This window comes from Notechis scutatus, chromosome 2 (assembly GCF_049901735.1).
Source record: "Notechis scutatus isolate UNSWTSFEM ecotype Mainland chromosome 2, rNotScu1.2, whole genome shotgun sequence".
In the NCBI taxonomy this organism is placed as follows: Eukaryota; Metazoa; Chordata; class Lepidosauria; order Squamata; family Elapidae; genus Notechis; species Notechis scutatus.
The window spans coordinates 99,499,981-99,523,825 of record NC_142010.1 but is presented as its reverse complement, the minus strand read 5'-3'; the positions used below and the strand labels follow the sequence as shown (position 1 = coordinate 99,523,825).

Sequence of the window (23,845 nt, the reverse complement as noted above, 5' to 3'; positions counted from 1 at the left end):
TAAACATATTTCTCTGACTTTATTCTTCATAATTTAGTAGAGAAAAAATACTAAGGCTTTGGGAGGCCTTTTTTGAAGAACCTTTTAGAGAATCTGTGAGTTCATTATTAAACATGAGAATATAAATAATAAAAAAATAATGACAGAAACTGATGCTTTTTAAAATGTAAATTTAATTAGTTTCACCTTTTTTTTCTTAAAACTGGATGTTTTTCATTCTGCAAATGGATGTACTTTGGATTTGACCCAGATTTTTTGATATTCTCATTTTTTTCAAAGATTTAGAATTAGTTAATTCATCTCAAAAGATGTTTCTTTTGTTGTAGATTTCAACATTATGTTCCGTTGAATGTCATTCTTCTCTTTTCTCAATTGTGGAATGTTTTTTAACATAAATAAAATTGTATAAGGTATTTGTATGATATTATTTTGTATTATCCTTGATAAAGGAATTGCTTGAAATTTGTTCCGGTATGGTGAATTACTTTTTTTTTACTTGCCCTTTCTCTCCCCTTTTGGTGGGATATGGATTAAATGCATCCACACAAAAAGATAGAGAATTCTGGACGTTAACTATTTATTTATTTATTTGATTTGTCAATCTTTTACAAGGTAATAGACCTCTTAGGACTGGGGTAAGGCCAATAGTGGTTAGTTTGAGGGTAAAGGAGTGGGGGTTAGAGGATGTAACAACAGAGTCAGGTAGTGCATTCCAGGCATTGACCACTCTGTTGCTGTAGTCGTATGAAATCAGTAACTAGTTGTATGAAATCATATGAATATGTATGAATATGTATGAAGTCATATGAAATCAGTAACTAGGATTACTGAAGGTCAAAAGTAAGGAAACATTCTCCCTTGTCATAAAGTAAGATTACTTTCTAGCCTGCTTGAGAGCGGTTGCCATATGCCTTCAACTATTACACTCAATAAATTAATAGAACATTCTTTCTCTACTAGCAAGACAGTCAGAGTGAAAGATTACCCTTTGCCTTGGTTCAGTTGCCGTAGAGACCACTACTGTGTTGCAGAGGGTCAAAGCAAGGAAGAAATCTGTGATGGAAGACATGGCTTCTCCAGTGGTAAAGGATTTCAAAGATTCTGGTGGGCATGAGAGGTCCTTCATTTTCATCAGCAGCCTGTTGTCAGGGGTCACATCTTTCTCCTGAAATGCATATTATTCAGTTTTTTAAAAAAAACATTTGCAGGATTAGGATTGTGTGAAAAATAAGATCTTATGCTGGGTGTTGTAAAGTTTTCAAGGATACTGTGTTTGAACAGAATAGAATGATACCGATCCAAACACAAAGGCAACAGAGCAACTTACTTCTGTATATAACACACATGCAATATAGCCTTTGTCCAATATCACAGTTCATGAGTCAGTTTCAGCAGGGCTCCATAGGTTTCCATTCTTCTGAGGTTGTTAAAACGAGGACCCAGATTGTTGGGGGCAATATGCTGACTCTGTAAACCACTTAGAGAGGGCTGCAAAGTCTTATTGCTATTGCTGTCACATGTGGCCCTCTAATTTTCTTAAGATTGTGCTCCTAAGTTCAGTGGTGAACTGACTGAACTGTGATTCTTTAACTTTTCTTTGCTTTTGGGGGGTACATGAAAGGAAATAGATGCACAAAACTTCAGACAGAATTAGCTTATTATCAATAACTGCCAAATTTCCTAAAATGTGAAAAACATACATTTCATTTTCATTTATTTTATTTGTCAAGCAAGTATTAGATAACAGGTATAAGTATAAGCATGGTTATGAATACATGAAATGGATATGAATAAAAAAGAAACAATAGGACAGGGACGGTAGGCACTTATGCACAGCCCCTACAGACCTCTTAGGAAAGGGGTGAGGTCAATAATAGACAATTTAAGGTTAAAGTTTTTGGGGTTTGGGGAAGAAACCACAGAGTTAGGTAGAGTATTCCAGACATTGATCACTCTGTTGCTAAAGTTGTATTTTCTGCAATCAAGTTTGGTGCGGTTTACCTTGAGTTTGTATTATGTGCTCTTGTATTGTTGTGGTTGAAGCTGAAGTATTCATTGACAGGTAGGACATTGCAGTAGATAATTTTATGTACTATACTTAGATCAGACCTAAGACGGAGTAATTCAAGGTTTTCTAGGTCTAGAATTTCAAGTCTGGTGGCATAAGGTATTCTACAACGAGTAGAGGAGTGGAGAACTCTTCTTGTGAAATCATTTCTGGACTTTCTCAACTGTGCTAATATCAGATACGTAATGTGGGTTCCAGACTGATGAGCTGTATTCAAGTATAGGTCTCGCAAATGTTTTGTATGCTCTAGTTAGTAGTGTGATATTACCGGAGAAAAAGCTATGCAGGATTAGGTTAACAACTCTTAATGCCTTTTGGCTATGTAGTTACAGCACTTAGATCATTAGAGATGAGTATTGACAGAGCTTGGATCATCAACAAGATCTTGACTATTCGGCTTGTATTTTATTTTCTGATTTTTTTGCCAATATGTAAGACAGAGCATTTGTTTGTTGAGATTTGAAGTTGCCATTCGTTTGACCATTCTGACACATATTTGAGGTACAGTCAAAGTACTGCTCCAGCCTCCTTCGGGAAAGACATCAGGTCCTGCTATGCCTGTCTCTGCCCAAGAAATGGTTCTTCCAAAGTATGATCTACTGTTAAAAATTATTACCCGCATCTGTATTATAGGTCAACATCTAAAAGAGAATATTTATAGCTCAGGGTTGAACTGTGGGGTCCTTGGTGCTCTCTGAGCAAGGTTGTTTTCTTGCAAATGTTTCATTACCAACCTGATGATGTTACCTAGTTTGAAAATAACACATCTGCAAGAAAAAAAAAAAAACAAGCCCAGAGAGCACCAAGGAATCCATAGTTCAGCTTCTTTGCATCTTGCTTTTGGAGGGATTGGAATTGGATATTATTTGCTGGATGTCAGTGACATTTTGTTAAATATGGCTGGCTTCAAGCCAGGAAGGAATGGGGGCTGGTTCAAGATAGATTTACGGGTTTCCTTCAAGTGTAAAGGCAGGGAGTCTTAACTAACAACAGTCAGCAGTGATTGTGTTGGTGCTTGCTCTCACTGCTCCATATTTATATTTAATTCTTCTTTAATAACCGAAAAAGCACATTTGCACCAGGAGAGCAATAATCTGCTTAGACTGATACCAATTGATGTACATGGTTCTTCTCATTTGCATTTGCCTCTCTGGATTATTTGCCTGATTTTTGCTTAATATTTTAAGAAAGCACTCACATACAATTTTGCCCATGTAATGTAGCTACTTGTCTGATTTCTTGTCAATGGTCTTAAGAGACAGATATTTGAAAGTATCATTATACTAATCTTTAACTCCTGTGCCTTCTCAGCATGCTAAATTATTTCTTATTCTTTTTACCTCCTTATTATTCCTGACTGTGATAAAAAAAAGCAACCAATTGTATATTCATAACTATGTTTATACTTATACCTGTTATCTTATGATTGCTTGACAAAATAAAATAAATAAAAATATGTTTTTATACACAAGGAGGGATATTTAAATGGAGCTCAATATAACTGCTCCTGATACAGATTTTTAAAATGGAAATTGGTGACTGCTGTTATACTTCTAAGAATTTTAGTCTTGTTTGCAAAACTGAAACTTACTTTGCATTATTACTCACTAGGAATCTATGTAGGAATTTGCTTTGGTCTGAAGTTTCAAGTTCAACTATAATCTCTTATTAACAGAGGGGGGAAAATACAACAGAAAAAATATTTTAAAAAATTTCAGCCACTTTTTATATGTAGTTTTTCTATGTATTTGCATTGTAACTATCTTTGGGTTCTGCCACTTTTTCTTTTTCTGTTATTTTTTAAAGAAAGCAATAAAAATAAATTTTAAAAAGTCAGAGGAGGGGGAAATATGACCCTCTCAAATAAGGCAAAACATATCCCACACCTTGCATATTATTAATCTCAAAAGGGTTACTTCAAATATGTATACATAATCATAGGATCTCAGAGCAAATTTTGCCTGGTGACTGGCACCTACTGAAAATCTCAATATTATCCTCTGTTTCTTACAGTTACAGCTGAGACTTTTTTCTTCCCTAAACCAGCTGTAGGAGCAAGGTTTTATAATTTAAAGAAGTGAAAGATCATACTTACAAGGGTGCTGCTAAATGCCACCTGAGATGGAGCAATTCCCCAGAGACCCTGATATTTCTTTCTTGCATGTCCCTGAAAATAGGGACGAGCACTATGACATCTTTGCAAAGGCCTAGCATTGTTTCTCTGTGTTGCTGTGGTTGTTTCTCCAACTTTAGAAGGGAGGCTCAAATGCTTTTTCCAGTATTCATTCTCTGAATCGATTTCCTTGTATGAATCCAACCGCTTAGCTATGAGAGATAGAAAGAACCAAGAAAGTGTTGTGGTTAAAATGTTGGACTTGAGCTAGGAAGAGCCAGCATAAAGTCCCCACATATCCCAGGGCTCACTAGCTGACTTTAAGCCAGCTACGCTCTTCAATCTACTCCACATGAGTCTTAGTGGGATAAAAGAGACCATCTTGTTTGTCCCTTCAAACTCTTGAGAAAGGTGCCCCTTCCATTAGTTCTAGCGGGGAAGACAGAAACAATGGGGGAGAGGCAGTCCCGCAAGTCATCCATGGGGCAGGAATTAAGTCTTAAGGGGAATGGGAATCAGGTACAAAAGGTCATATTAAACTGATTTATTGCTGCTCATGCCTATGCACACAAATAGGTTCAACTAATGATCAGCACCGCTAGGAATTCAGGTCCCTTGCACACAGTCTAAGAGTTAGATAAGGATGAATGGAACTCAAGAGGGGTTGGACTTAGATTGCTTGTGGCTATGTAAGATTCTAGGCTGATCCCTCTTTAAATTCCACCCTCAGGTTCTGCCACTCCTTTCTCTACAATGGAGTGTTTGAGGGCACTCCCATACAACTATGGACCTTATTTTCCCCCAAAGTTTGCTGCAATTCTGCACAGCTTTGTGAATATCTTCACTACTGTTCCTTGGGATGGGGGTGAAGTTGAGGTAGCCAATGTTTTCTCTTGCAGGGAATAGTAGTGAAGCAAAAAATTGGGAAATCCCCAGAGTTGAGATGAGGTTCCCTCACATTTCCAAAATAAATGCTGAATGGATATCTTATATTTGTTTAAAGCTGAAGCTGATTTGATCTTAGTCCAGCTTCTCCCCATATAAACTTGTTTTCACAGAGATGCATCTATCTCAAAATACCTTTCTGCACCCTTCTTCTGTGAGGGACTGGAATCACAAAGGGTTTAATTTGTGAGAAACTTTTTTATAGATAAACGTACATATGGTATGGTATAGTCCTGTCTCCTTTGTCTGCACACAATGTATCTTGTAGTCTATCTCCTTCTCAACTTCCAGGAAAGGACTAAGCTGTAGGACATTTGTTTTTCATATTTGAGGGAATTTCTTTCTCCTCTGGCAGTTTTCACATTCAGACTAATTGAGTACTTAAGAGCAACCATACAAACCTTACCATTTTCCTGATGTGAAAATTCTTTCCCATTAATTGTACATCTTCGAAATACCATCTTGTTCTCTGTCAGTGTCCCTGTTTTGTCAGAGAAGACATATTGAACTTGTCCAAGGTCTTCAGTGATATTGAGTGCTCGGCACTGTATGGGCAAATCTTGCTCTTCATTATACAAGTCAATATCATTATGAATTAAGAAGACTTGGCCCAACTTGATTAGTTCAATCGATATATAGAGGGAGATAGGAATTAAGATCTGAAAGAAGACATTTCTCAGCATGTTAGAAATTATTTTGCTGAATAATTTTCAGTTTCTTTTCTTGACATTAACAATGACTGCTACAAGAAGTGTTTACAGAGATTTCCATAACATCTCCCATGTCTTACTCTAAGATCTTTATTGCCCTTAAGAGTTGGGGCAAATCTACAAAATACCCTCTTTCTCAGTCACTCTGAAGCTCTACAGAGGTCAGGAAAATAATAACATTTATTTCCCATGGCTGGTAAACTTTACTGTAATATTTATAGCATTTTAGCACTTGTTTTTTTATTCTCTGCTTGATATTGTTTTTAAATTTAACTATCAGATTTAATGGTACATTGTAATTATATTACTGTTTTTACAGTTGCTGTTTTTAACTTTTCTGCTAGACCCTACAAGAACTTTTTTAAAAAAGTGACGTTCAAATATAATAAATGAATCTATCATGACACTATATAGTTATAGTAAGAATATATAATGACAGACTACAATGGGATTCTTCTGGAAATTTGTGGTGTATGATAGTATGGATTTATGTTGGATTAGGTCTACTATTTTTACTCTAAAATTGGAGCACTTTGTAAATATATTTCTGCTCAGAATTTTCCAGTAAAGTCATTATCTCCCCATTCCTTTGTAATCACTGGCATTTTTCATAAATATTCTGGATGTTCCCACAATTTTTTAGAACATTTACAAGAATATTGTCGCTATTTTAAGAGTCATATTCCACTAGTATTTTTTTCATGATCATGCTGATAACAATGCTCTCTAATCAATTTGAAAGAAATGCTGATCTTGTGTGAGGTCCAACGTCTGTCTGTCTGTCTGTCTGTCTGTCTGTCTGTCTGTCTGTCTGTCTGTCTATCCATCCATCCATCCATCCATCCATCCATCCATCCATCCATCCATCCATCCCTCCCTCCCTCCCTCCCTCCACCCACCCACCCACCCATCCATCCATCCATGTATCATCTATCTGGAATGACCAATTTCTTGTAGCTCCTAAACCATGTCTAAATCTCTCTCTGAAATGACTTGCATCCTCAGGAACCTGTTTGACTAAATGAAAATAGGAATTTGCAATCTCCTGGGTACATTTAGAATTCTGTGTAGATCTTCTAAACAAATTTCTTTCTTGAACTATATTTCCATTACATGTAAATCCTACTGCTACTCATACAAACCTGAATGTTTTGTCCTGTAAACAAAGTCTCAGGTTGAGATAAGGAGTAAAATTCAGGAATTGAGATATAATCCTGGGTCAACACACAGCCTCAAACCTCCTTTTTTTCATCCATACAATAAATATTTTTCCCACCTGTAAAAGGATGATCATTGTCAGGAATGTGTAGAAACCTGCAAGAGCTGGAGCAAGGTAGTTGCCATTTATGTCTGGGATGATAAATAAGGGGTGGGTGAGAAAACTTCCATTCCAAATACTTTGACCTGCATTCAAATACAAAATATTTGAGATAATGAACTCATCATAGCACATGCAGGGAGTTGTGAAGAGAGAGACAACTATGTTATTACCTGGAGGGAGCAGCATTTGGTAGCTGGTATGGATTTTCCCCCTTCTCTTTTTCCTGTCCCTCCTCATTAATCCTCCCCTCCCCCACAAATTCAGAGCAGGACCTTCTGCAGGATGGATCTAACAATATGCACAGAAGAGGGAAGAAATATCCTTTTGCATTTACAGAAATTCACTAATGTAATGTGGTATGTAATCGACAAGGAACTGGTTCATTACTCTGTAATAATTCAATGTGGAAAGATCCTCCCCCGTTTTGTAACAGCTAATTCCACTTCAAGCATTCGGATGTGGCACTAGTTTATAAGCCATTATCTAATAAACAGTTGAAAAACAAACTGTGCTGTTCTAAAGTATACAAAATTGGATTTTGTATGAAATGAAACAGGAGATTATTAATATATATCAACATCCAATTTTTTCATTAGAACGAGTTTCCATTTAAATGAAATACAATCAGTGTGTATTTAAGTGCAACATTAAAGCCTCAGGGAAAGAACACTGAAAAGCAAAAAAATAAAATAAAAATAAAAGTCATTTTCTACCCATCTCCTTATAATGAAATGTATGTCAAAAAGAAATACTTGCAGGGCACTCCTGGAAAGTGTGAGGAAATAGATCAGGACATGTTCCCTAGTTTTAAGGCTTACCAAGATTAAGACTAAACTTATTTACAGTTCGCTTTTCCATTTTTGATCTATTTTCTTTTTCTCCCCGAAAAAGGAAAACATACTTCTTTTATTTTTCTTATATGTACCCATTTCATGTATTCACAACTATGTATACACTTATACTTATTATCTTGTAAACAATTGGCAAATCAAATAAATAAATACTGCATTCCCACTCTATAAAACTGATCCCAGATTAAACCAAGACTGTAACTTGAACCTGAAGCTCTCATTTTGTTAAAAATGAAAAGAAAAGAAAAATGAACTGCTGCTTAGTCATTTCTAGATAGTTCAGCTCTTTTTGTCTGGCAGATTACAGGCATGCCATGCCAGTTTCCTCAAAGGCTCTCATTATACAAAAGAAGTTAAATGCGAAATCTTACAGTGGAGCGTTTTGCAACTCAGTTGCAGACTGACACTTAGAAATTGGGACACAAGTATAGGAACATTTGTTTCTTCTGCCAAATATTTATTTGTAGAGTCTTGGTGGACTTGTTTTCATTATAATTTGACATCCTTGCAAATCCTGGTCACATTAGGACACAATCTCTGCAATTGCTAAGAGAGCAATCTTTTTGTTTGCTTCTTATTGAAAGTGAGTGGTACCATCTAGGGAATTTACAACAATGAATTATTAATTTTAGCAGTTAACCTTTTCTCTAGATCCAAATTTCTATCCATATTGAATGGGCTTTAGAGCTGCTGTTTCCAAAGTATTTCTCAAAAGCTTATTATGGGCTCCACAGTGAAAAGACTAGCAATGGTAGGCAAAAAAAAATCTTCAAGGCCATTATGACTCTTTCCTTGTAATTTGCAGCCAGAGCCCTAGTCTCATTGAAGAATAGAAAGGAAAAGAAGGAAAGGAGTCCATGCAGATTTTATTCTGCAAGTTATTGCTGACTATAGGGAGAGGTGCTCATCTCTGTTTCAAAGCCATGAGCCAGGGCTGTCCAAAGACTTTTCTGAGGTCATGTGGCCAGCATTACATTGTGGAGCGCTGTTTCCTCCCCACTGAAATGGTACCTATTTATCAATTCGCATTTGCATGTTTTCAAAATGCTAGATGGATGGAAACTAGTCAAAGACGGAGCACATGCAATGCTCAGGTCTCAAACACAGGCTTTCTGCTTTCCAGCCGATAAGCTCAGTGTCTTAACCACTGAGTCATTGTGCCCATGCCTGTCCATTTCCCAATAAAAAGAGTAATAGAAAAAAAAAGTATAATAGCAAAGCTCAAAAGGCCTAGTGCTAGACAACATGAGCACACATCCACACCAAGAATATCCCACAGAATAAATTGTAAACATTAAACAACATTCCAGTATGGACATAGATTTTTCAACCGGAGAAACCAATTTGAAAAGTTTGAAAGCCTATATGATCTCAAGAAAAATTATGCTTTTCAAAATTATTAGAGCAAATTAATGATCCCATTATTCCAAATGATCATGTATTAAGATCCCTTCATTGTTGGTGATAAAATGGTGGTTGGGTTCATATGTCATTGTGAAATCACTTTTTCTGTAGCATAGTATATTGGATAAGCCAAACACTGACCACTGACCATATTAATACTTAAATGGTGGTTTGCAAAGCACAATAAATGGCATTAACATCATTTATATTATTAAAAATTAAGCAACCACACTGACTGATCAACATATGCAAATACAGACTTAGATAATTTTAGATGAGATCTCTATGACTCTTCAGAGTTAGAAAAAAAAGCATCTTCCATCAACAAAATGTCTTCCCTAAAATATCCATGCACTAAAGAAGGGGTTTTTAACCTTTTTGAGGTTGGAGAAACTGCTCTAATGATGGAAAATTGGCTGCATTTGAATAAACTGCCCCCTCTTAGTCTCTCACAGGACCCCATCAAGTTCTCATGGAATCCTAGGATCTGAAAGAATACAGTTTGAACATCTGAGCTAAGCATCCTTTAGATTCCCCCCACCCTTTCTCTATAAAAACTTTTCCTTCTTTTTTCTCTCTTTTTCTTATGGCAAAACATTAAAAAAAAGATTTTTAAAATGAGGAATTTTCTAAAGGTCTATAGCACATGGAGGCACAGTGGTGGTGAGATGGGTGGCAAACAAATGATTTCATAATAATAAATAAATAAGGTTTTCAGTTAAAACTGAAATTTATGGGGCATGGGGTGTTATTTTTTTTTGGACATGAATCTAAATATGTAACTCTTAAATATACAGATCTACTTAATGCTCACATGCATCATTCTTTTCTTTCTTTTTTATAAAGTGACCCCTACAGAATAAAAAGTTCTGTAAATTGTTCTATTTTACAATGTGGATTATATTCAGATTAAGTTTAAATTAAACAAATTTTTTGCTAGAAATTGCAATAAGTGTTGTTGCCTGAAGTAAAATATAAGAGAGTGGGCCTCTTCTATTGCATATATACAAGTCAGCTGGACCAGCGATACATCTTTATTCATTTTTAATGTTAAAGATATACCTACAATGGCCAGTAGAAACAATACAGAAATAACAGAATAACAGAGTTGGAAGGGACCTTGTAGGTCATATAGTCCAACCCCCTGCTCAAGCAAGAGACCCTATATCATTTCTGACGAGTGGCTGTCCAGTTTCTTCTTGAAAGCCTCCAAGTGATGAAAGCACCCAAATCACCTCAATGAACAAGAGGAAGAGCTGCAATCAAGCCAATGGTCAGATTAAAAAAAAATCTGAATCTGGGGCCAAAATATAATTTGAATAAGCACTTTAGACATGACCCTCCCTAGTTCTCAAGAAGATAAAGGGAGGAGAGGGAAGGTGCAGTCAGATCCCATTATTTTAACCTTATTATAAATTAGTTAACATTCATACTATTAATGTCTTAATCTGGTCTATCTAGAGATGCTGATCGTAGCAGATCATAACAGAGTTAGTATCTGGCTGCTATTGTTTGCCACTGCTCAGGTTCTTTCTGCATGTGCTATGCAAGAGCCTCTCTTCCCTCTGTCAAAGGGCAGCATTGATCTTCTCATCTGTAGAAAAATCCATCCAAGTTCACCATGTTACAAAAAGACTTTCACAAATAGTAGACTAGGTTTTTACCACTGTTCCATACCTAACGCTCCAATGAGACACATGATGAAGAGCAGTCCCACACAGAAGAATATATCCATGTTCATCTGTTGTTCTATCTTGCTGCGTTTATAACGAGGACCTCTGTTATTCAACATCGCTTTGGTTTCGTGGCCTTCCAGGTGTGCACATGCATAAAGATAAAATTATCTTATGAATATAAAGAACTCGGGGATTACTAGAAACCAAACATTAGATATCTCTAGCCATGCAAGCATACATTTTCATGGTTTTTTTTGTAATGCATGTTTAAAGGATAGCCATGTGCAAGAATATGATTTCCAGATGTTGAGTGCCTTGCAGTTTCAAAGGTTTTGGAAAGAATTATATCTCAAAGAGGATCTATTAATATCTTCTCTGGAGGAAACTCGGAGAAGCAAAATTCCTGCTCAAATTAAGAGATAAATCCTGGAGAAAATAAAGGACGTCTGCAGGTGTGTTGCAAAGGACATACTTTGAAGTCAAAAGATCCTTGATTCAATTTGTGGGCATATAATTCTTGGACACATCAAAGGAAGAAACCTTAAAGAAAGTGAGGGATGGATTGATTCAGAGAAATGGTCCAAAGAAGGAGAGAAGAATGTTCACATTGTGCACAAAGAATAACAAGTTCATGGAAGAGATTACAGATGGATTATACAGAGAACATTATCAAATCCACAAATCCAAAAATGAGTATACTCATCTTTTTAGGTTGGATTCAAGCATTTCCTATTTGGAATAATAAGGCTGAGATTGGTACAAAGACTTCCTCATCTATCTACATATGTAATTTGAACTGCATTCTTGGCAACAGACTTCCAGTGGTAGACTGACATTGCAGAAAGCCAAAAAGATTGCATCAATATATCCTGAATTCCTAAAAAATCTTGGATTTACCGGAAATAAAATAATGGTAAAACTGGGAGTTTTTTTATCTGCAACTGAGAGGGACAGCTGCCAGACAGCACAGATAATTAGGTGAAGCTGTAGTTTGATGGGTTATTATGTTCTTATTGCTGCTCATCAACCTGGATTTATAAAGCTGAAAGGCTTTTTAAAAATATCTTGAAAATAAGTACATAAATAGTTTGGATTTTTTTTCTTTAAGAGAAAAAAGGAGGAAGATCAGGATGGGACTTTATAAAGTTGTCCACAATGTGGAGAGAATAAATAGAGAACTATTTTAAACTGAACTTTAACAAAGATTTTTTTTATTGCAATTATTTAATAATTACATATTTAAAGAAAGTTAAACATTAATTTCTTTTAGGTTTCTTAATAGAACAGATGGCTGTAATGGATATATTATTTACTTCTGCTGAATGTTATTTATTATTTTAAGGCAGATACATGTTAATAAATGGGCAGTTTCTAAATTTGGTTAATACTATTAAAAATAAATGTCTTCTAAATCTTCTGAATAAACGACTCTCCCCAAAATAAGAAGCAAATGCTAGCTAATAATTGCTATATGATTTTACAATGGTCACTAAATGGTGGTCAAGGTTCCCCTCGCATATACGTGCTAGTCGTTTCTGTCTCTAGGAGGTGGGGCTCATCTTCATTACAAAGCTGAAGAGCCAACGCTGTCTGAAGACATCTTCCTGGTCATGTGGTTGGCATGACTAAATGCTGAAGGTGCACGGAACGCTGTTACCTTCCCACCAAAGTGGTCCCTATTATTCTACTTGCATTTTTACATGCTTTTGAACTGCTAGGTTGGCAGAAGCTGGGACAAGTAATGGGAGGTCACTCCATTATGTGGTGCTAGGGACAATGGTCACTACTTACATAATTTTTAAAAAGACTGGAACAGAGCTCAACAATACATTCAAGGTTCTATCATGGAATCTCACATAAGTAGACCGGAGCCAAGAAATCAAAACAATACTTTTAAAAATGTCTTTCCTTTCATAAAACTATAATCTTTGGTGATCTCCTTCCCAAGAACTTTTCTGAGTAGTATTGAAATCCTTAAGTTCCAGATGATCATCTTCTTCTGAGCTCATGCAAGAATGTAAAAACAACTGTGAGATTCTGGCCATTTAAAAAAAAATGTAGATGTAACTTTTATTTTTTTTAAAATAAATTCTGCAGTTGCCATCTGGGGATGCTGTTTTTTGGTGCTTCAGGGGCTGTGCTGACAAATCCTGGATTAGTACACTATGTGTTGGGCAGCAATATTAATGGAAATTAACCATAAGCATTCAAATGAGTTTTCACATTCTGAAATAATTGGCTTAATAGAAATTGGCAATAGCTGCTCCATCATGTTCTGCTTGTGGCTTTCTCAACACCATCTGGCTGGCTACAATGGAAATCAGAGTGATTGGTTTAATGGATTTTTTATTTGATCCACAAATCAATTCATAAATTCTGTCTCTGAACCCACTCCAGAGGCAGCAGACATTATAGTCAATGGAGATGACTTCCTGGAATGAGAGTTCCTATAGAGCTCCCTGAAGTGTGATAATCAAAGAAATGTATTTGATATCTAAGTTAATTCATGGACTATTACAGGAATGGAAACAGGACTAATGATGGTTGTTTTAACTATTGTTGCACATTTTATTTTGTGAAAGCTACATTATATGCCACATCTCACTTCCATGAAAACAACAAAGTTTTATTTTAGTCTCTTAAAAGAATGTAGGGGTGCGATGCTTCTAGATACTATTTTCCTCTGCCTTTTGGGCTGATTGAATCTCAAACCATTGTTCAATGCTTTCTGCAAACCAGCTCTGGGGCATATCAGCAGACCTGTATTCCTTGCCCCATTTGGAAAGTTCATTTGCATTTTTTGTCCTTTGTTTCAGAGACACATGTGACCTCTTTTTCAGAGAATCATTCTGTGTTTGTTGGCATGTATTTCTCTTTTGGTTTCCATGTGCCCAAGCTTTTGATTCCTTGCTAGCATTTTATTTAGCCTAGCAGGAGAAAAGTGCTCAAGTGCAATTTTGTTTGCATGTGGTTCTCATGGGGGTTTGTTGCCTTGCAGCACTCAGGATTTGCTGGGATAACACACTTCACACATTATGCAAAAATGCCACTTTTGCAAGATTTACAATGATTTACAAGCACTACCATGGTGATCTGATTCCATGTGAAGAGGAGCTATTTGAAGCTTCGCTGCATTAATAATTTCAATAGTCAGTCTTTCCTTGCAATGGCTTTTATAGCAGGCAATTGGAAAAAAATCTTGCAATACAGTCAGCAGATGTACAAAAGTATAGGTGAACAAGTGTGTGAGCAGTGTGCCAGCATCTATGTGTGTGTGTGTGAAGAATACTAAGAATGCCATTGTTCTTCTTTCAATGCAGGTAGAGCAACCTAATGGAGTTTGGGGACAATGCATTCAGCAATTGGTTAGCTTAAAAGGAAATGAATACATGGCCAGCAGTCTTTGTGCATCTACAATTCAAAAACTACAGTCGTAAAGGGAACATAATACTGAATATGCTTGAGATTACAGATAATGAGAACAATGTGGAGAAATCATAGATTAGGTTTAAAGTCTGTTGGGGATTATTTGCAAACTGAAAGGATGGCGGTTAGAGAACTCTTTATTCACAATGAATATCAACCGGAGCCAAAAAATGCAGAGTACTTTAATGCCTTAAAACCTAATTAGATGGCCGACTGACTTCTAAGTAAGTTTGACTGTTTCACAGCTGCCAGAGTGACTTAATGAGAATCTACTAGTGCGTGTTCTGGGTGAACATAAAGAAAGTCCAATAAGTTAAATCCAGCAGTGAATAATTTTAATGCTTCTTTAGTTCTTCCCAAAGTGAATCTGAAGTACCAACAAAACAGCAGGCCAGAAAGAAACACAGAGCAAATTGGAATCTAATGGTTCCCATTTCAGGAGAAGTTGTAACCAAGGAATTTTATTTCATAGGGCCTGATTATTTAAAGGACCATGTATTTTCTGTGTTTTTTGTTTGGCCTGCAAAACTAGGTATATTCAGCATGTCCCATGCATTAAGCAGCTCCACCTGATGTGATCTGGCAGGCATGTCTTTTCTGTTGCAACCCCTGCCAACTGGAATACCAGATGCCTTTTGTCTCATCTGAGCTCTTTTGCGAGCCTTTCTCCAACCAGGGAAAGGAAACACAAAACCACCCCAAACCAGCCCCCCCCCCCCAAAAAAAAAAAAAAAAAAAAAAAAAACAAAAAAACCCCAAAAAAAAAAAAAAAAAAAAAAAAAAACAAACAAAAAAAAAAATTCCAAAAAAAAAAAAAACCCCCCCAAAAAAAAAACCCCCACAAAAAACAAAAAAAAAAAAAAAAACAAAAACAAACAAAAAAAAAAAAAAAAAAAAAAACCAAAAAAAAGATTTGGCTTAGAGTGTCTGATCTTGATGAACACAAATCACCGGAGCCTGACAGATTACATCCCAAAGTTCTAACAAAGCTGGCAGAGGTCACCTCAGAACCACTGCATGATATCTTTCAAAAATCCTGGAGCACCGGGGAATTACCAGAGGACTGGAAAAGAGCTGATATGGTTCTCATCTTCAAAAAAGGAAAAAAAAAACAGACCAATCAGCCTAACATCAATACCCGGGAAGATACTGGGAAAGATAATAAAAAAACAGATCCGCCAACATCTAGAAACAAGTAAAGTAATAACTAGCAGTCAGCACGGGTTTGTTAAAAACAGATCATGACAAACCAATCTTATTTCATTCTTCAACACACTGACTAAATTAGTAGACCAGCAAAATAGTGTGGACATAATATATTTAGATTTCAGCAAGGCATTCTACAAAGTTGACCACAACCTACTTTTTGATAAGCTAGAAAAAAGTAGGATAGATAGTACCACCACCAGATGGATTCACAACTGGCTGACAAACCGTCTTCAACTAGTAGTCCTTAATGGGTCTAAATCTACATGGAGGGAAGTAAGCAATGGGGTGCCACAAGGTTCCATCTTAGGCCCAGTACTCTTCAATATCTTCAATAATGACTTAGATGAGGGAATACAAGGGGAACTTACCAAATTTGCAGATGATATTAAGTTGGCAGGAATAGCTAACACCCAAGAAGATAGGCTCAAGATCCAGATGGATCTTGAAAGACTAGAACACTGGGCCGTATCTAACAAAATGCAATTCAAAGTAGAGAAAAGTAAAGTCTTACACTTAGGCAAGAAAAACCAAAAGTACAGATATGGACTGGGTGAAACCAGGCTCAATAGCAGTAACTGTGAGAGGGATTTTGGAGTCTTAGTGGACAACCAGCTAAATATGAGCCAGCAGTGTGCAGCAGCAGCCAAAAAAGCTAATGCAATCCTAAACTGCATTAACAGAGGGATACAATTGAGATCAAGTGAGGTACTTACTAAGTAGCCTTAGTAAGACCACACCTTGAATACTGTGTCCAGTTTTGATCATCACACTATAAAAAAGATGTTGAGATTCTAGAAAGAGTACAGAGAAGAGCAACCAGGATGATTAGGGGACTGGAGACTAAAACATATGAAGAACAGTTACAGGAACTGGGCATGGCTAGTCTAGTGAAAAGAAGGACCAGAGGAGACATGATAGCAGTGTTCCAATGTTTGAGGGGCTGCCACAGAGAAGAAGGATTCAAGCTATTTTCTAAAGCACCTGAAGGCCAGACAAGGAATAATGAATGGAAACTGAACAAGGAGAGATTTAACCTGGAAATAAGGAGAAACTTTCTGACAGTGAGAACAATCAACCAATGAAACAGCTTGCCCTCGGAAGTTGTGGGAGCACCATCACTTGAGACTTTCAAGAAGAGATTGGACACCCATCTATCAGAAATGGTATAGGGTCTCCTGCTTGGGCAGGAAGTTGGACTAGATGACCTACAAAGTCCCTTTCAACTCTGATTATCTGTTATCTGAATGTAGGTGATGAGTCCTATATATTTGAATATTATTTGGAGCCCTGGTGGTACAGTGGTTAGAATAGAGTATTGCAGGCTACTTCTGCAGACAGATTTAATTCAGATCGGTTCAAGGTTGACTCACCTTCCATCCTCCTGAGATCGGTAAAATGAGGACCTAAATTGTTGGGGGCAATATACTGACTTCGGAAACTGCTCCAAGAGCAGTAAAGCACTATGGAGCAGTATATAAGTGCAATTGCTATTGCTAAGTGGTATTTAATGGTATTTTTATGGTTTTTACTGTAATCTGCTCAGGGTTATTGTAGAGTTGGGTGGTCTTACACAGTTCTAAATAAATACAATATGAAAACAAAACCAATATTATCATTGTGATATGAGGTTTCCACTTTTCCCTGCTCATGAGCAATTGGTATTGTGGGAATACCTCTGGCATCAAAGAGAAGACGCTTTGAAAAGTGATTTACTAGGAAAATAAAAGTATTCCCAGGAGGTACTTCTGGGTTTATGCCTGTGTTCTTAAAGTCAAGAGCTGCTACACCATTTAAAGTGACAAGATAAGGATGGAAATTACTTCCAAATGTCTCTTTTCTGAGCAATAGTTCCACTGTTATCAGTACAGCAATTGCAACATTTTTATGCAAACTAAAAAAAAAAGTGCATGCTGACATCTCAATCAGAAGCCAAGTCATTCAGAGCAAACCTGAATGAATCTTAGGCAGTTCTTGAGGGCGTGGGATGGGGATTTTATATTCACAATACAAGGAGAAGACAACTGTTCAGATTGGTTAAGATTGCAACTTCCCCTTTTCCCACTCTAACAATTTGAAGAGTCCCAGAACCCATTATTTTAAAAATCATTCTTGACAATGCATTCTTCTCTCTGAGTAGTATAACCATTCACCTATATTCAGTCACTAATGAAATATACCATAGCTTTTCTTCCCTTTCCATTTTACACAACTTGATTAGGTGCTGCTTTTATAGTGATCTTCAATAAGCATGTCTAAGTTAGTTTACAAAAGCAGCACAATCCTCCTGCTAACAACCCTGTGAAGAATGCCATCAAAGGCCACAAGTTGGTTTCTTGCATGTATTGTATGAAATGCAGCATTTCTTCTTCTCTTAAACCAGGGGTCACCAACCTTTTGGACCTCAGGGACCACCAAACTCATAATCCCACGGACTAGACACCCTGGGAAAATCCCCCCCAAAACAGTCTGCAGGAAAATTCCCCATTTTCTACCGATCGATCATTCTTTATTTGGGATTGCAGGATACCATCTCCAGCTCCATTCTCAGGGGGAGAGAGAGAGAGAGAGAGAGAGAGAGAGAGAGAGAGAGAGAGAGAGAGAGAGAGAGAGAGAGAGTTTTGGCTTCATGCAAGGAAAGCAGCAGAAGCAGCAGAAGCCTTTCTTTCTCTCCCTCAAACTCCACCAGAATGGTGCAGCCTCTTGGAGCAGGATGCCTTGCAGGGTCCCAAAGACTCATTTCTGGTGGAGTTTGGGGGAGAGAAAGAAAGACTTTTGTTGCTTTCCTTGTGTGCAGCCAAAAGCAGAAAAAGAAAGAAGTGGAAAGAAGCAGCTTGGTAGCCAGGCGAGGCGTGTAGGGCAAGTGAAGCAAGTTCCCCCCTCCCCTCACTACCTTGTGTTGTTTGCAATGCAAGCGATGCAAGCCTTGTGTTCCTGCGATCCATGTGGGTGGCACAGACTTGTGTTCCCACATAGCCTGGATTAATTGCTTTGGGGAGTGCTTTGGGGGTGGTGGTGACATTTCTCTGCGGACCACCAAAATTTTCTCACGGACCACCAGTGGTCCCCAGCCCACTGGTTGGCAACCACTGTCTTAAACCATAAAGCTGACCTTCAAGAAGCAAGATATAATTAAGCAAAGTGATGCATTAAGTAAGAATATATTTCTCGGAACACAGGCAGTTTTTGAGTTCTCTAAAATTATTACTCAGATTAAAAGTTATCCAAAATAATGAAGAGTGGGAGTTGGTAAGAAAATTAGTAAGGATAATCTACCTAGTTTGTCGTGCATAAGCGCACCAACGTGCCTACCGTCCCTGTCCTATTGTTTCTCTTATTCTTTTATTTTTCTTATATGTACCCATTTCATGTATTCACAACTATGTATACATTTATACTTATTATCTTGTAAACAATTGGCAAATCAAATAAATAAATAAATAAATAAATAAAATAATAGATCCCTCAATTCTGCATTTTACAGAGAAAGTGCCAGAGGCAAAACAAATTTTACATTGCGCAAAAAGTCCTGGGGGAAAGAACTTTTTGTGACCCTAGTATGAATCTGTAGCTGTATGAAAAACCAATCCAGTAATTACCTGCGTAGATAACAATTCCAATTGCAACCTCTGTATTCCTTATTATGCAACCACGAAGAAGAAGGCTTTCATTGTCAAGTCCAATTCGTGTGCAATCAGGCTGTTCCCTGCAAAGAAGAAAGATGTGCTTTATTTTCTTCATATCTTTTTTCTTGTCCTCTCAGTGCTAAATAATAACACTACTAATGTCGTGACCGTGGGTGATTATGTTTCGAGGCTAACTGATGGTATAAAGTACTGCAGGGGATCGTTACCATGCTGAGGTTTCAAATCAGTGTTAAAAGGCTGAGAGTTTACATTACAGAAAAGATGATTTCTCTGATGTCTTGTGCCCTAGGCTTCTACAGATCACCATGTAATGTTTTGACACAACACATTTTTAAAATTTCACACAATACATTCTTTTAATGTAAGTGTTCAAAGATCTTGGAGGCTCTTCCTACCTTCTGTTGTACCAAAGTGTCAGCAGTGGAAATTCAATACATTGGGTATATTTGCCAGCAGCGTTTAAGAAAGGATGTCCTTGCCACTGCAGATAAATCTATGTACATGGTGAAATGCTTGCAGGCACTCGATTGGATTCTTCATACTTAATGCTCAAAGGCTGTTTTAAAGCAACCATCTGTCTTTTGTCTGAAAAAAAGCCTAAAAAAAAGCTTCATTTTTTTTCTCTGACCCATCTTTCAAGCTTACTTTTGGAAGATTCTGAATGGAGTGTTTATCACAAATTCTCCTTCCTTATGGTGGAATCTAAAGCAAGAGAAAGACTTCGGAGGGCTGCACAGAACATTGCTACATTTCTGATAAATATCACCTGTTGAAACTATCAGAACCCTGACACTCAGAAAAATTGACTTTGCTAGACATTTCTAGCAAACTAATATTCAGGATTGGAGCAAATGAGGTTTTAACAGCAAGAAGGAATGCCATTTCGTTATTATTTTTGTTGTCTCCTCACAGAGGAGATGCCATACAAGTAGGTTAGTTTGTTTTTTCTGCGGGGAATCCTTTCCTTTCCTTTCCTTTCCTTTCCTTTCCTTTCCTTTCCTTTCCTTTCCTTTCCTTTCCTTTCCTTTCCTTTCCTTTCCTTTCCTTTCCTTTCCTTTCCTTTCCTTTCCTATTCCCTGCCCTGCCCTGCCCTCCCCTGCCCTGCTTGTCCAAATCAATACCTTATTTCTTTTACTTTATATCAGAAATTGGTAGAAAACTTCTCTACCAGTGTTTGCATTGAATTTGGATGCTACAAATGACAGTTTTGGAAAGCTTGTGCAAACTACAGATTGCTTCATCTCTTATGCCAATCTTTTTGTTAACTGATATCTGTACATACTTGCAAAATAATTATGGGGAAGGTTAGAATAGAATTCTTTATTGGCAAAGTGTGATTTGTCTTTGGTGCATATGCTCTCAGTGTACATCAAGAAAAAATAAAATATGTTCATCAAGAATCATAAGATACAACACAGTGATAGTCATAGGTTACTAATAAGCAATGAAATCATACTAGGAAACAAATTTAACAATATAAATTGTAAAGATACAAGCAACACAATTATAGTCATAAGTGGGAAGAGATAGGTACTAGGAAGGATGAAAAGAATAATAGTAATACAGTCTTAGTAAATAATTTGAAAGTGTTGTGGGAATTAGTTGTTTAGCAGAGTGATAGGATTCGGGGAAAAATTGTCCTTATGTCTAGTTGTTCTGGTGTGCAATGCCCTACAGCATCGTTTTGAATGTAGAAGTTCAAACAATTTATGTCCAGGATGTGAGGGGTCTGTAGATATTTTCACAGCCCTCTTTTTGGCTTGTGCTGTATATAGGTCCTCAATGGAAGGCTGCACCTCTATAACTGTCTGGTTTGGTTATGGAATCCAACAAGACAGACACAGACTTCAGAGAGTAATTAGGACTGCAATAAAACAATTACTACCAACCTGCCTTTCATTGAGGACCTGTATACTGCAAGAGTCAAAAAGAGGGCTGTGAAAATATTTACAGATCCCTCACATCCCGGACATAAACTGTTTCAACTCCTACCATCAAAATGATGCTATAGAGCACTACACACCAGAACATCTAGACATAAGGACAGTTTTCCCCCAAATGCCATCACTCTGCTAAACAAATAATTCCCTCAACACTGTTCAACTATTTACAAAATCTGCACTACTATTACTATTAATCTTCGCATCACTCCTTATCACCCATCCCCTCCTACTTGTGACTGTATGACTGTAACTTTGTTGCTTGTATCCTTATAATTTGTATTGACCGTTTCCTAGTATGATTTGATTGCTTATTGTACCCTATGACCATTATTAAGTGTTGTACCTTATGATTCTTGATGAATGTATCTTTTTTTTAATGTACACTGAGAGCATTTGCACCAAAACAAATTCCTTGTGTGTCCAATCACATTTGTCCAATAAAGAATTCTATCTTCTATTGTTTTTTTCTGCAGTTCTAATTATCCATTGAAGTCTGTGTCTGTCTTGTTTGGTTGCAGAGCCAAACCAGACAGTTATAGAGGTGCAGATGGCAGACTCAATAATTCCTCTGTAGAACTGAATCAGCAGCTCTTTGGACAGTTTGAGCTATCTGAGTTGGTGCAGAAAGAATATTCTTTGTTGTGCTTTTGTGATGACGTTTTTTGATGCTAGATGTTAGATGGATTAACCTGATTGGTGAATATATTTTTGGAAAGCTCATGGGCCCTCTTTAATAATTCACCCTTTGTAAACATAAAGAACAGACAAGGTTGAGTACCCAAGCCTCAGTTATCTTTTCCTGATATGGCTGTCAGGAAACAGCCAGAGAGGTACAGATAAAGGATTGCATCCTTTGGAATGAAAATGATAGACTCCTGAATCTATGAAAAATTAATATAGTTACAGCTCTTTGGATATTTTTCATTATTAAAGGAAATTGAGGATGGAAATAGTTGAGACAAATATTTCATTAATTGTCCTCCACATTTGCATTTTTGAAAGCCTAAAGAGGATTTTAAGCTGAAAAAAGCAGAAGCTGCAGAAATGTGTTTGACTTGTTTATATAGTGCATCTTTTTGAAATGAAGTCACAAAATAGTCCTCTGGTGCAATCTCTGAATCTTTAATTCTGACATAGGTTGCACTGCAGAACTCCTGAGGTCATTCAAATTCTTTCTGAAGATGTCAGGCCTTCATCGTATAATAATCACACAAATCCATCTAATTCCATACTTAAACAATGACAATTGCTTCCACTTTATAAGGATACTTCGGCAGAGGATAAAATAAAATTTATTCTTAAAGTGCTAAAGCCAAACACAAAGTTCTCTGCAGAAGAAAATCAGCAATACTAACAATCTATTCAGTCTTAATCCTCACTGAGGAAGAATGAATATAGGAAAATATTGCTGAATGTATTTATTTCTGGACTATATGCATACTTGGCAAGAGTACAACAATAGTTATATAAATTGTTCACAATATCTCAGAACATTTTGAGTAGAATACAATCATAACATAAATAACAACATAACATACATACATACATACATACATACATACATACATACATACATACATATGTAATGTAACCAGAGGTGGTATTCAGCAGGTTCTGACTAGTTCTGGAGAACAGGTAGCGAAAATTTTGAGTAGTTCAGAGAACTGGAAAATACCACATCTGACTGGAGATTTTACAGTATCCTTCCCCTGCCATGCCCACCAAGCCATGCCCACAGAACCAGTAGTAAAAAAAATTGAATCCCACCACTAAATGTAATGCAACACAATGCAACGTAACGTAATGTAACAGAACACAGCACAGCACAGCACAGCACAATACAATACAACACAACACAATAACAATACAACACAACATCACATCACATCTCATAATGTTGTTATGGCATCCTTTACAAACTGCAACAATGAAAAGTAATAAAATGTGCTGTGAAATCATGACACATACATATTTTATTACTTTCTCCTTTTCTCTACTGGCTCTGATAATAGTGATTGAATGATAAAAATCAAAACTGCAGTAACTTACATGTAGCCTGTAAATCTATTGAGATCATTGTTAGGTTTTTCACAAACAATGATATTTTGGAACAGTTCTGGCTCAAATTCCATATTCTGTAAACAAACAAACAAACAAAACAAAATTAGTGATTTGTTTTGATAATTGGATGGATAATTTGTTTGGATAAGCAAATGGATAATTTTTAGTTGGTTTATAAGAACTGTCCCAACATTTCTTCAATGGTGAGAAGTGATAACTGCAGATTAATGTGGCATGCATGAATCTAAAATGTGACCCCATTCAAGTACTTATTGTAATATAACAGTAGCTGAGTGGAGTCAATAAATTAATCCAATGTACCCCAAGTTGGTACAATCTAGATTTATTAGACTCCAATGTCCATAATTACAAAGACTGAAATCCAACACATCTGGAATGCAACATAATGAGGAAGGTACAACACAGGTAAGGCTAGAAGAGCTTAAATCTGTAGCAGTGAAAAAAGAAACATTT

The 23,845-nt window shown here is 36.8% G+C and overlaps 1 protein-coding gene across 1 annotated transcript in view; it reads right to left on the bottom strand.

Annotated features, from left to right (window-relative positions):
• ATP10B (ATPase phospholipid transporting 10B (putative)) overlaps positions 1-23,845 on the bottom strand; it is a 139,697-nt gene that overhangs the window by 27,352 nt on the left and 88,500 nt on the right. Inside the window, exons 5-11 of the mRNA XM_087954181.1 lie at positions 23,360-23,445; positions 19,320-19,426; positions 11,090-11,221; positions 7,113-7,240; positions 5,533-5,785; positions 4,164-4,393; positions 986-1,165 (exon numbers count right to left, since the gene is read on the bottom strand). Of these exons, the coding sequence (XP_087810307.1) occupies positions 986-1,165; positions 4,164-4,393; positions 5,533-5,785; positions 7,113-7,240; positions 11,090-11,221; positions 19,320-19,426; positions 23,360-23,445 (1,116 nt within the window). The remainder of the gene's footprint in view (positions 1-985; positions 1,166-4,163; positions 4,394-5,532; positions 5,786-7,112; positions 7,241-11,089; positions 11,222-19,319; positions 19,427-23,359; positions 23,446-23,845) is intronic.